General features: G+C 43.2%; 1 protein-coding gene across 16 annotated transcripts in view; it reads right to left on the bottom strand.

Moving 5' to 3' along the window:
• The window catches only part of ptprfa (protein tyrosine phosphatase receptor type Fa), an 888,655-nt gene that overhangs the window by 500,440 nt on the left and 374,369 nt on the right, over positions 1-13,846 (bottom strand). For all 16 annotated transcript variants that reach the window (XR_013491747.1, XM_078169090.1, XM_078169094.1 and 13 more), the window contains one exon: positions 12,689-12,833. Coding sequence is in view for 15 of the 16 variants with exons in the window: in XM_078169090.1 (XP_078025216.1) it covers positions 12,689-12,833 (145 nt within the window). In the remaining variant the exon portion in view is untranslated. The remainder of the gene's footprint in view (positions 1-12,688; positions 12,834-13,846) is intronic.

Here is a 13,846-nt window from a genome sequence, read left to right as displayed (position 1 = left end):
TGCATGTTTGTTGTACCCCATTAGTCTCTAGTTCTAAGACCAGTTGCTGTTTGTGGATGTTGGAACACTGGGCTAGGAGTTGTTTCCTTTCTCAGTGTAGATGTTGGGTTTCGAAGCATCCATATATCCCACATCCTCTGCAAATAACCCTCCTACTGGAGTTACTTGTGTAGTAACCGTATAGACGTACAGCACCCACTATTTTTCTATCCTCAATTTCTCTCAACCAATCATCAGTCACAGAGCAGTAGCTGTGGAATGCCCCTCTCTGTATGCATGATGAAAATCAGTGATTAAATTATTTCTAGAAAAATATCTTTTAATCTGTTCATACACAGTACCTTCCAGTATTTTACTCAGCACAGGCAATAAACTTATGGGGCAACTGTTTTGTCCTGAGAATTACAATTTCCTATGTTTTTGGCAGAGGAATGATTTTAGTAGTTTTCCATTCTTGCGGGCATATGCCTTTAATAAAACTTGGGTTTATGATATGACAAATAGCTGGAGAAGTTAAATTAGCAACCAGTTGAAGGAGCTTATTATCAAGGCTGTCAACACCAACTGGTTTATTTTTACAAGTTCTTAACATATTTTCTACCTGACGTATACTTACACCGTCAAACTTATATTTGTATTGATTTCCTTTCATAATTTGATACTTTATTAATAAATGAGATACCTGATTAACTGTTTTTGGCATAGCATTCCCTAAAGTAACTATTTTATTAATGAAATAATTATTGAGATGATTTGCAATACCTATGATTTGGTGAGGAATTGCCTGTCTGATTCTAAAAATGATGGCTTGGGTTTGCTCTTTCTGAAAATGAAATCATTTAATGTGTTTCATATTTTTTTTACTATTATGTTTTTTATATTATTTATCCTATGTGCATAATACACTTTCTTTTTCTTCCTATTTAGCTTAATAACAAAGTTTCTTAGTTTACAATGTAATTGCCAGTCTTATTTAAAACCAGGCATGTTTGCTATTAATTTGGTTGATTGCATTGTATCATGTGCTGCTTCAGCTCCTCAAGTAACCACGGTGTTCTTACATTTTAATGGAGCATGTTTTCCAACCACTGGCATAAAGGGTTCACCTAATTCCACCAGTGCCTCTTCCGTATTTTTCTGATAATACATTTGACCAACTCAGATTTTTACTATCTTTAACAGATTTCTCCTGATTAAACTTTTTATAAAGTCTTTTAAAAATAACTCTTGGTCCAGGCTTAGGTAGCCTACTTTTGTTTTCCTCACAACCACAACCAATAGATTATGGTCACTACAACCTATAGGTATAGAAAATCAAGCGTAGCGTTAGTTCTGGCAGGCCACGACGTCAAGCTCTAAATTAGCCTTTAATGGAAAGCAAGCAATCCTCAATCAGGTGATGGCTCAGCTGACTACCCCTTTGCTCCTATTGGAAAATTGCATTCAGAGCGCGCTATTTAAACAGCTCTAGCCTGGCCCCTTTTGCTGCTTCCTCTGCTGGTAATCGCACAAGACAACTCACGCATGAAGAAGAGATCACTACTCGTGGTTATACTCACCCTGCTGCTCCTGATGTCGCTGGCCTCCGTCCACGATGAGGATCCGTGGCAAATTGACTGCATCATGGAGTCGCAACAAAACTCCGAGGCAGAGGAAGCCATCTGTGACGACGAGAGGCCTCCTTCTCGCCGTCGAAGCTCTCGCCTGACAAGCAAAGCCGCAAATATTTCATTGATTGATGACTGGCCGATTCCAAGGCTTTTAGAGTTTCTGTTTTGCAACGACATTACCGCTCCAGTCGGAGCGTCGCACCAGGAACTGTTCACACTGTTCATGGGCTGCGCTGGGTTCCCATCTCCACCTGCTGATCACCTTCCTTCCTCCGCCCCTCGGAAAGCTCCAGCAAAACGCAAACACCGCTCCCGAAACCCAGCAGATGCACCGACTCCAGCCGCTGCCCCGCTGCCCAAAAGAGCTAGAGCCCCGGCCTCAGCAGTCGGCTCCGCGGCTCCGGCAAACGACGCCATCTTGTCAGCACTGTCATCCATCCAGTCATCTCTTTCAAACATGAACTCCAGAATCCAGACCTTAGAGGCCTGTGCCGCTCCATCGTCCAGCTCTTCTTTCCAGGCCGCCGTGTTTTCATCCCGGGACCAGGCTGCTTCTTCCTTGGCTGCTGGACCATCGTCACGGACCGATGACGTCACTCCAGCACCCCTCGATGGCATCACAATCCCCCGTAGATCTCTGGGAAGTGCAGTTCCAATCTCCACCGGTGTCCCATTCTACCCTCCTGCTGCTGCCATCTCCTCCAATCTGAGAAGCCAGATCCTCGCAGGTAATGATGTTAATCTTGTAAAAATCCTGCTGTGCTCAGATTTCAGCGATAGGCGCGTAGTAGACTGTGGTGATGTGTCTGTGATGCTAAAAGATAGTGATCCTAGACTTTCAAAGACTCTGACTCTAGCAGAATTCACTGTAGCTTTTGGCGTGTTCAGAGATGTAATCTGTGAAGTCCATCCATCCCGCAGAGCTGAACTGGACACTTATCTTGCCATCATTGCCGATCTTGTCATGACATACGGTGGAACTCTGTTCTATGAATACCACAAATCATTCTCTGCAAAAGCTGCCATGTTCATTCAAAGGTTTAATCAAAGACTGGACTGGTCCGTGGTTGATCTGGCTTTAATTAGCAGGCACTGCACTGGCCGTCAAGCTCTTTCCTGTTCCATTTGCGGCTCTTTCTCACACTCCTCCAATATGTGCCCTAAATCCGTGGCTATAGTCCATCTGCCGGCGGGTTCAAAATCTGAGCCTAAGGTGACACCATCTTGGACTCCAATGTGCAATAATTTCAATGAGAATGTGTGCAGATTTGTTAACTGTAAATATATCCATGCTTGCAGCTATTGTGGGGACGGGCATCCAAAGTCAGTGTGCTCCAGACGAACCCGCCTTTCGAGGTCGGAAAAGAAAAAATAAAACCTTCAACCCCAGTCAATGTGCCTGAGCTGGGAAAGGCTTTAAGGAAGCATCCAAACTGCTGTTTTGTCAATTATTTGATCACTGGACTGATCCAAGGTTTCATGGCTGGTCTAATTTGGTTGCGTAAGGTGTCATATGTGTGTAATAATCTGCAATCTGCTTTGAAAGAGCCTGAGACAGTAGATACTTTACTGGAGAAAGAAATCAGGAAGGGTTTCATGATCGGACCTTTCGATAAATCACCCTTTCCTCTAACGCGCATTAACCCCATTGGTGTTGCTACCCGTAAATATTCTGGCAAAAAGCGTTTAATTATCGATTTATCTGCTCCTCACAATGACGAAGCCCAAAGCATTAACAGTCTCATTCCGCTGCCGCCGTTCTCACTGTTTTATGCCTCTATTGACGATGCCATTAAGCTCATTAAACAAGCAGGTAGAGGCGCGTGGTTATCAAAAGCTGACATCACTGACGCATTTAAAGTTATGCCTTTACACCCTTCTCAGTGGCATCTGTTTGGCGTTAAATGGAGAGAGAAAATGTATTTTTCAGTTAGACTCACCTTCGGGTGTCGCAGCAGCCCAAAAATATTCGATACATTGTCAGAGGCTCTTTGCTGGATTCTGTTAAATAACTGCAAGCTGCTGTTTGTGCTTCACCTGTTAGACGATTTTCTTCTTGTAGATTACCCTCATGCCAAGCCAGATCATGCTATCACCATGCTTTAAGATACTTTCACAAATCTAGGAGTCCCCCTATCTGAGGAAAAAACTTCAGGTCCACTCCAAGTCACTGAATTTCTGGGCATTCCCTGCCACTCGAAAAATTAAACCGCATCAGAGAAATTATGAAGGAGCAGTGTTCAAAAACCATCTCAAAAAGAGATCTGCTCTCCCTGCTGGGTCATCTCAATTTCACCATGCGCATTATTCCTCAGGGCCGCTCCTTCATATCCAGGCTTCTTGACCTCTCAAAAACTGTCGAAAATCTACACAACATGGTTAATTTGGATGAAGGGTGCAGATCAGAGCTCCGGTTCTGGTCTTTGCTGCTCCAGGAATGGAACGGCATTTCTTTTTTCTATAACGATAATCCAGAATCTTCTGTGGCCATTAGGTTATTCACCGACGCAGTTCCTTCCGTTGGTTTTGGGGGGTTCTTTAATAACCAGTGGTTCGCTGATGTGTGGCCAAAAGAACTGTCATCTTTACCAGCCAATGTTCTTTCTTCTGCATTAATGGAAATATACTCTATTGTTGTAGCATGTCTTATTTGGGGGAAATACTGGTCCAGGAAGCAAATCCTCTTTTTCTGCAACAACGAAGCAGCTGTCCATATTATTAACAAAGGGCGTTCCTCCATACCATTCATTAACAGATTCGTAAGATGACTTACTTGGGCATCTGTGCTAGGGAATTTCATTATTCAAGCAGTCCATATTCCAGGATTAGATAATAAGATTGCTGATGCATTATCTCGATTTGAATTTCAGAAATTCCACAGAATGTGTCCAGAAGCTACGCCATCCAGCCTGCCTTGCCCTCCTTTCTGCCAAACGGTGCTAGATTGACTCTGCAGTCATACATGCTGTCAGCGGCTCATTATATGCGTTCTGGATTAGCAAAATCCACATTAAAACTGTATGACTCTGCATGGTCCTATTTCACCTCATTTTGTTCCACTTTCTCAGTTGTTATTTTGCCTGTAAATATTCCCACTGTATGTGCCTTCCTGGTTCACTGCTTTGAGTCCCGCAAAATGCAGCCGTCCTCGGCCTTCTAGCAGGTGTGCAGTTCCACCTGCGCTGTTTGGATCCATCCACCAACAGCCTGCTAGGAAATCCATCCATTCAACTCCTGCTAAACGGCTTTAAAAGAGAGAAACCACAAGGCAATGATATTCGTCTCCCTTTCACTCCACCATTATTGCACAAATTAATCACACACTTGAGGGTTGGGTGCTTCGATTCATATACAGACTTACTTTTAGAAACTGTCTTCCTCACAGCTTTTTACGGCTTTTTAAGATGCGGAGAGTTCACCACACGCACACGATCTTTTGATCCTTCGCACGACCTCACTATAGCCGATGTAACAGTTAACAGCCACTACCTTTGTCTATACTTAAAACATTCCAAAACTGATAGAGACAGGAAAGGAACTTCTATTGTAATTGCTCAAACTAATTCTGCTTTCTGTTTAGCCTCTCTTGGCTCCTTCTTGTAGCAAGAAGGGCCAGGGAGTTTTTGCTTGGTATGGTCGTTTTGGGGGGTTTTCTTTTGCTGCTGCGCCCCCTGCTCCAGCTGTTCATGATGGCTCATGAAGGGCAGGAAGGTGTGCTCTTCCTGCCTCAGGCTTTCTACGCAAGCGTGCAGAAAGCAGGGGGTCCCAGAACAGAACCATACCGCCTTTTGTGCAAGTAAATAAAGATTATTTTTGACAAAGTGGTCCTGACTGAACTACTTTAGAGGATAGCTCAGCTCAGTCGAATGAAGTCCAGCGGCAGGTAGAAAACCACAGTTCGCAGGATATCAGTAATGCTGCCACTGAGGAGGAGGGGGTAGTAAGAGAGGATGCAGGTGACACTGAGGCCAGTATGCTAGCCAGAGAGAGAACCATGGAGCAAAAGGTTAGAGTTAGATGGCCTAGAGCAAATGACAGTAAAGAATGGGAGATAGTTAATAGAGATTTGTCAGTAATCTTGAGTAGGCTTAGAGGAAATGCAATAGAAAGGTTAGAAAAGATGGGAGATATAATGTATTCATATGGTGTAGAGAGGTTTGGGGTGCATGAGAGAAAGAGGGGTGAGAGGGTACAGTCAGGTAAGTCTAGGCGGCAGAGAGAAATAGAGAAGTTAGTCAAGGAAAGGAGACAGTTAAGAAAGCAGTGGAAAAAGGCTACAGAAGAAGAAAGGGAGGGAATTAAGGTGTTGCAAGAGGAGTTGAGAAGCAGGCTAGCAGTTCTTAGAAGGGCGGAGCATCTCAGGAAAAAGAGGAGGAAGAAGGAATATGCTAGGACAGGTTTTTTCAGGGACCCTTTTAAGTTTGTTAAAGGATTGTTCAGCCAGGAAAAGGGAGGGCAGCTTAAAGCAGAAAGGTTAGAGGTTGAAGAATATTTGAGAAACACGTATTCAGATTTGGAGAAGAATATGATAGTAGGTTTCCCACCTGATATCCCTCCATTAGGAGGGATAGAGCATGAGATGGATGTCAGGCCACCTAGGTGGAAGGAAGTTCAGGAGGTGGTCAGACGTGCAAAGGCTTCTTCGGCCCCAGGGCCTAATGGAGTCCCCTACCGGGTTTATAAAAGTGCGCCTGATATCCTTAAATTTTTGTGGAAACACCTAAGAATAGTTTGGGAAAAACAAATTATACCAAGAGCATGGCGTAGGGCAGGGGGTGTCCTCATTCCTAAGGAGAAGGAGTCTGTGAACCTTAGCCAGTTCCGGATGATTTCTCTCTTGAATGTGGAGGGGAAGATTTTCTTCAGTGTAGTAGCGCAGAGACTAGCTAGCTACTTAGAAAGGAATAGCTTAATAGATACCATGGTACAGAAGGCAGGAATACCAGGTTTTTCAGGGTGTTTAGAGCATACTAGCATGATCTGGCACCAGATTCAGGCAGCGAAGATTAACAAAAGGGACCTACATGTAATATTTTTAGATCTTGCAAATGCGTTTGGTTCAGTACCGCATAGCCTCATTTGGAGTGCGTTTGACTACTTCAGAGTGCCACAGGTAGTTGTTAGCTTAGTGAAAGCATATTTTCAGGATATTAGGTTGTGTCTAAGTACAGCAGGTTTCACAACAGGTTGGCAGAGGCTAGAAATAGGCATCATGGCAGGGTGTACAATTTCTCCATTAGCATTTACTATGGCAATGGAAGTAATCATCAGGGCTTCTAAGTGGGTGGTAGGTGGGGAGAGACGACAGAACGGCTTGCATCTTCCACCAGTTAGGGCTTACATGGATGACATGACACTGGTGACCACAACAATGCCATGTACAAAGAGGCTACTAGAGAAGGTAAATAAGAACCTCAAGTGGGCCAGCATGAAAATCAAGCCTAGTAAATCTAGAAGCATCTCGATATGTAGAGGGAAGTTAAGTGATAGGAAGTTTGTCATAGATGATGAGGAAATCTCAACAATTAGGGAAAAGTCAGTAAAGAGCTTAGGTAGGTGGTACAATGTGGAGTTGAATGATGAGGAACAGGTGGTGAAATTTAGAAAAGATGTGGCAGAAGGATTGGATAGAATAGATAAATCAGAGCTTCCAGGAAAGTTGAAGTTGTGGTGTTTGCAATTTGGGCTATATCCTAGGTTAATGTGGCCATTGTCAATTTATGAAATTCCAATATCTGTTGTGGAGAGAATTGAAAGGTCGGTTAGCTCCTACATTAGGAAGTGGTTGGGTGCTCCTAGGTGCCTAAGTAGTGTTGCATTGTATGGAAAAGGGATACTTCAGCTGCCAGTATCTAGTTTAACAGAGGAATTTAAATGTACCAAGGTCAGGACAGAGCTCTTGTTATCTGGGAGTAAGGACGTGGTAGTTAGGAGTGTGGTTCCAAATCCAACCAAGGGGAGGAAGTGGAACCCAAGATCGGCAGTTCAGGAGGCAGAGGCAGCTCTTAGACATGCAGAGATTGTAGGTAATGTTCAGTTTGGCCGGGGAGGCCTGGGGCTTGGCTCAGGTAAACCGGTATGGAATACAGCAGGCCTCAAAGATAAAAGAAAGCTGGTTGTAGAACAGATACGCAGACAGGAAGAGATAGTAAGGGGTGCAAAGGTAGTGGCCCAGGCTAAACAGGGACAGTGGTTGAATTGGGAAAGTGTAGAGAAGAGGAAGCTTAGTTGGAGGGACCTGTGCAGTATGGAGGAGAATCGTATTAGATTCCTGGTAGGGGCTACATACGATGTCTTACCAACCCCCCAGAACCTAAAACTGGGGGTAAATGAGGACCCATCATGCCCATTGTGTTCAGGTACCGCAACCTTAAAGCATATTTTGTCAGGCTGTAAAGTTAGCTTGTCACAAGGCCGATATACATGGCGACATAATCAGGTGTTGAAATGTTTAGCTGCAGGCATCGAAGGGAAACGAAGACAGGTGAATTCAGAAGGTGTTAAGGATAGGAGCTTAGTAATTCAGTTTGTCCGTGAGGGAGAGAAATACAGAAGGGATAAGTTAGTAAGGAGGCAAGGGTGTGGCCGCCTAGAAGGTGCTTGTGATTAGGAAATGCAAGTAGATTCAGGGGGAAAGCTTGTTGTTCCTCAGGAAATAGTCTGTACCAGGCAGAGGCCTGACTTAGTGTTGTGGTCAGTGAGTCAACAGATAGTTTATTTCATTGAGCTGACAGTTCCTTGGGAAGACTCAGTGGAAGAAGCCTATGAAAGAAAAAAGCTTAGATATGCAGACTTAGGAGCAGAAGCTAAGCAGCGAGGATGGAAGACTAGGATTTGTCCAGTGGAAGTGGGGTGTAGGGGATTCATAGCAAGATCAGCTGTCTCACTCCTGGGGGAACTCGGAGTGCGGGGACAGAATTTGAGGAAGACAGTGAGGGAAATGTCAGATGAAGCAATTAAATGCAGCCAGTTTATCTATTACAGAAGAAATAATGTCAGCTGGGGGCCAGCAGGGGGAACTACTAAACAGGGCACATAATTCCTTGAGATCAGGTGGAGAGATCCACTTCCTGTCAGGAGAAATCCAGGAAGAGGAAGTATTTAAGTGTGGGAGTGGCCTATTGGAATCCATTTTGTTTGAGGCCATGCGGCAAGGTGAGTGTGTTTGCTGATCCTGTAAGTCCAGTTAGCTCCTTTAACTTTAGCTTATATTGGAGTTATGCTATGTAGTGTGTGAAATAGAGTATGGTGAATGTGACAGGAAAGCTAGTATCAGCATTGCTTCTGCCTGGAGCTCGCATGTATGGAGCCTGGGTTTGGTTGAAGATGGCAGTGCTGTTTGGGCTGAGAAAGCCATGTGTAAGTAAGGAGGAAATCCAGGAAGAGGAAGGTTATTTAAGTGTGGGAGTGGCCTATTTGAATCCATTTTGTTTGAGACCATGCTGCAAAGTGAGTGTGTTTGCTGATCCTGTAAGTTTATTTAGCTCCTTTAACTTTAGCTTACATTGTAGTTATGCTATGTAGCGTGTGAAATAGAGTATGGTGAATGTGACAGGAAAGGTAGTATCAGCATTGCTTCTACCTGGAGCTCGCATGTACGGAGCCTGGGTTTGGTTGAAGGTGGCAGTGCTGTTTGGGCTGAGATCACTGTCCAGCCTCCTGGAGGTGTCATTGTTGTGAGGGCTCGTCTTGGGGAGGTAGACTGTACAGCCTAACCCGGCGGGGGAGTGTGATAGCCTAACAAGGCTTCCTTCCCTGGGTCTACCTCCTCTGTGGTAGTATAGGTAAGGTAAAGGAGGTTGTTCGGTTAGTGTGGGGAGCAGTGAGACCTGGCATTAGGGGAGTGTCTCTGGGACGCCAGAGATCACTGTCTAGCCTCCTGGAGGTGTCGTGGGACCAACTAGACAAAACACCGGTGAAAGGAGGTTCCCACCTGATGACCCCAAAGACATGTTAGTTATCACTGCTCACTGGTCTGTATAGTTAAGCCTTGCCATAATAGCTTATCGTAGGGCTTAGGAGGTTATTCACTGAGTGCTGATCCTTTTTTTTTTTTTTTTTTTTTTTAGAGCACAAACTTCTTGTGTTTATTTGAATTCATTAGTGAGAGTGTGGTTAAGTAGAGCTTTGAGTACCATCACTTTTTTTGCCATATTCTCGTTGATTTTTTTAACTACTTGAGACAGCCCACATGCATCAGCTACAGTTTGAAGCCTGACTTTCAAGGAATAGCTGTTTGAGTTCCAATCTATATTCAGGTCACTTAAAAGGTAAATTTCACAATTGAACTCACATGCTCTTTCTAATATTTTATATCAAGATACCCAATATTTGATTTGTACTAGGTGGTCTATTACAGCAACCTGTCAACATTGGCTTCACATGTGGCAAATGCACTTGCAGCCATAGAATTTCAACCTCAGGTGGCATCAGATACCATCTAATTGTAAGTGGTTAGGTGTAGGTGACTCTGAATATAAAAAAAGCAACCCCACCCCCAAACGCACTCCTGTCATTCCTGAAAATGGTATACCCTTGTATTGTTAGTGCTGCATTATTGAATGAATAATTGAGATGTGTTTCAGATATTGCTAAAAAGTGTAAGTTGTCAGAAAACAAAACTCCGTTATATCTGTTAACTTATTCCTAATACTGCAAATGTTTATGTGCGCTATCTTTAGAGCCTTATTAGGTTAATCGCTGCACTTTGTCATTAAGTAAGCTTGTAAATACTTTGATTTTCATCAATCAATGCTTGCAAGCCTGAGTAAGCTGACCTCTATATTTATTATCCTAGTCAATTTTTATTATTAAATTTGGGTTAAATGTAGATAGACATTAATTGACTTTATAATTTCAACCCTAATGAATAACTACCATTCTCAGCCATCTCGCTTCTTTAAAGAAGGAAATACCACTGCGTAAGCTACAATTTTATGGGTCCCTTCTAGAAATTAAATTAAACCTGCGCACATGTACTGAAGAACTAAAAATAGCCTATAACAAAATGTAGAACAGAATAACCACATTTTAACAAAATATAAATAGGCCAATAACTGACTTGATTTTGAATAGGAATCACTTTACCCCATATTTCAACAGTCATTGTCTTTTTCTTGACTTAAGGATTGTTATCTTTGTCCCAGCCTGTCCCTTTTTCACTGCCCATCTTAACCCACGGTTGAAGTGGGTTTAATCATGTTGAAGTAAGATTCTGCACCCTCATGATCCTTGAAAAAAAGTTTCTACACTGACAGTGATGGTGGTCAGATGTATTACTCCGTGTTTAATCCCTGCTGTGCGTAATTTCGCTTTGATCTCCTAAAACTGGGCCCTTCTCCATGCCTCTGCAGTTATCAGGTCAGGGAAGATCCTGACCTTCACTCCATGAAAGTTCATCACACCCTCCTTCCTCCTTCCTCTATTTTTAAAAGAGCTTCCTTAGCCACAAATCTTTGCATTCTCACAATCACCGCTCTTTCACTCATTTTCATTGGTGCGCCCACTCTGTGCACAATTTCCACTTCAGGCTCCCCTGGATGGTTTTATCCTTAAAACCTCTTTGAAAAAAGTAGCCCTGACGTCGGTGGGATTTCCTTTCTCAACATCTCGATGCAGGTGTTCTGCTCTCTCCTTCAAATCTTAGCTCTCTTTTTGGAGGAATTTGTTGGATCTCTCCAGTGAGATGATCCATTCCTCCATGGTGGACATAGCCTGCTCAACCTCCATGAGTGTCATCTTGCATTCATTTAGGTCTGCTTCCATGTTGTTTAGTTAAGGCTGCTGTTTGTCAACAGCCACATTAATCTCTTCTCTAATAATGGAGCAGATGAGATTTGACTTTTCACAATGTCACTTGTCTTTTGCACACTTACTTTCCATTGTTCCAGTGTGTCTCTCAGGTGAGTCCTCCAGGTTGTGGCACTGATCTTTCGATTTCTTTCTTGTTTTGTATGGCATAACCTTTCGGTACACTCAATTCACTATTTATACTTCCTTGCCATCAATTTATAACCCAACCATATTTAATTGGCTTAATGCATACTATCCAAAGTTTGTGGGAGCTCAGCATTCCTTGTTCTTACTCCTGGTGTCCGGACATGACGTGTGCCTTAACTCTCCAGACTCAGGACGTTCTGTGTGCCTTGAACATTCACCACCTTAATTTTTAATTTTATATACTTTATTAATCACCAAGGGGAAATTTAATTTTTCACTCTGTTGTCAATTACACACAGATCCAAACACACACATGCACAAACTGGACCTATACATGTACTAAGTGGAGAGATGTCAGAGTGGGCTGCCCATGACAGGCGCTCTGAGTGGTTGGGGGGTTCGGTGCCTTGCTCAGGGGCACCTCGGCAGTGCCCAGGAGGTGAACTGGCACCTTTCCAGCTACCAGTCCACGCTCCATATTTTGGTCCGGACAGGGACTTGAACAGTCGACCCTCTGGTTCCCAACCCAAGTCCCTATGGACTGAGCTACTGCCGCCCAGATGCTGGTTCAGCTACTCCCTGCTCCAAGGAACCCATAAAAAAGGCCTCACTATTATTTTGTAGGCTTTGCTAGTTATGCTGTTGTGGTGTTATGTAATATTTCAAAATAATAGTAGTAATGGTATTCATAAAAAAATAGTTAAAGATAAACATTTTGATTTTTGTTTTCCTTCTCCCATTTGTGGTGCCCCCTATGGATGACAGCACCCCTAGCATTTGCCTATACTGGCTATGCCGCAGGCTGGTACTGCATTACATTATTTTAAGTAACAAATGTATCTACTTTAAGCATAACCATAATCTCTCTTCTAAACCTAACCAAATAGTTTTGTTGCCTAAACCTAACAAAGTAGTCTTGGTGCAACTGCAACTATTTCACAATGTTAATCACATGTTTAACACAGCAGCTGTTATCAGTCATATACAACCTATTCTGTTGTTTAGGTATGACACCACAAGGGGCACTATTTTAGGAAACATTCTTGTGGGTTGTATTGCAAGGTAGGATAAATGACTTCTGTGGTTGTATGGGTTGGAGGGCTGGTTGGAAAATGACAATAGAAGGCTATAATACTTACTGGACTGGGCAGTCCTGGCCTCGACAGGCTGAGTATAGACTCCTACACCCATCTCAGATTTTGCTGCCAGGGAAAATACGTAGAATGTATCTGGCTTTAGACCATCAACTGCATAGGAGCCTGCTGGGTCGAAAGTGACATGATGCTGTGGAAAGATAAAAACCATGAGATCATAATGGCCACAGTACATACACACAGGGACCTACTTTCAATGAAAAGTGTCCTGAGATAACTTTTGTTTTAATTTAGCATTATATGAATAAAAATGACTTACAAATGACCTCCCTGTTAACTATTGTATACACTGATTGGCTGTTATGATCTGAGGTTTCACTGATGGTCCCAGAATTCAGTACAAAATCAATGCAATGAACTTACGAAAGTCTTCTCAAGTCAAGTCAGTGTTATCTACATAGCCCAGTACTGTGAATCTCAAAATTGCCTCAAGGTGCTTTACAATCTGTACAGCATACAGGACCCTCTGTCCTTAGATCCTCAATTCAAATAAGGAAAACTCAAAAACCTCAAGAAGAGCAACTGAGGAGACATTTTCTGTGTACAGAATTACCTCAACAGTAATGATCAAACAATTAAAATGACGATATTATTTCCATAGAATGTGTCCTCATGTGCTTCCCTGAGATAAATCTAAGTAAAGCTGCAAGCAGCGTTGGGCGGGACCTCGGACTCACGCCGTTTCGGCCTCCAGCTCACGTAGACAGATTTAGACAAAAGCTGTAGATAATTTTAGACCCCTCTGCACTCTAGCTCACAGCTCACAATTTCTCCACATTTGCTCATGTTACTTTCAGAAGCACGAGCTCATTTAGGTCAGGGGTGTCAGCGCGTGATTTGTATGTCTCGATGAGATGAACAAGCCAGTTTTGGTTTGATCTTTGTACGACATTCCAACGGGCCGTAGTGGCCATTTTAGTGTGTCTAGGTGCCAATTTTGGTGAGTTTTTAGGCATGTTTAGGGGGTCAAATTTTGTTTTTTTTTTGCACACCAAAACTACTGTCATGCAGTAGGTGCCCTTTTTTCTTTTATGCCCCTGCCCTTCAAACATACTGTCACTGAGAGGGAGAGACACGCTGTGTGAGACCAGGCAGATGGAGATGGCTTTAAAATGTCTCCAACTCCTCCCTTTTATTCCCAAA

The sequence above is a fragment of the Epinephelus lanceolatus genome, chromosome 6 (assembly GCF_041903045.1).
Source record: "Epinephelus lanceolatus isolate andai-2023 chromosome 6, ASM4190304v1, whole genome shotgun sequence".
Taxonomy (NCBI): Eukaryota; Metazoa; Chordata; class Actinopteri; order Perciformes; family Serranidae; genus Epinephelus; species Epinephelus lanceolatus.
Note: the sequence above shows the minus strand (reverse complement) of the source record. Positions and strands in the feature narration are given on the sequence as shown.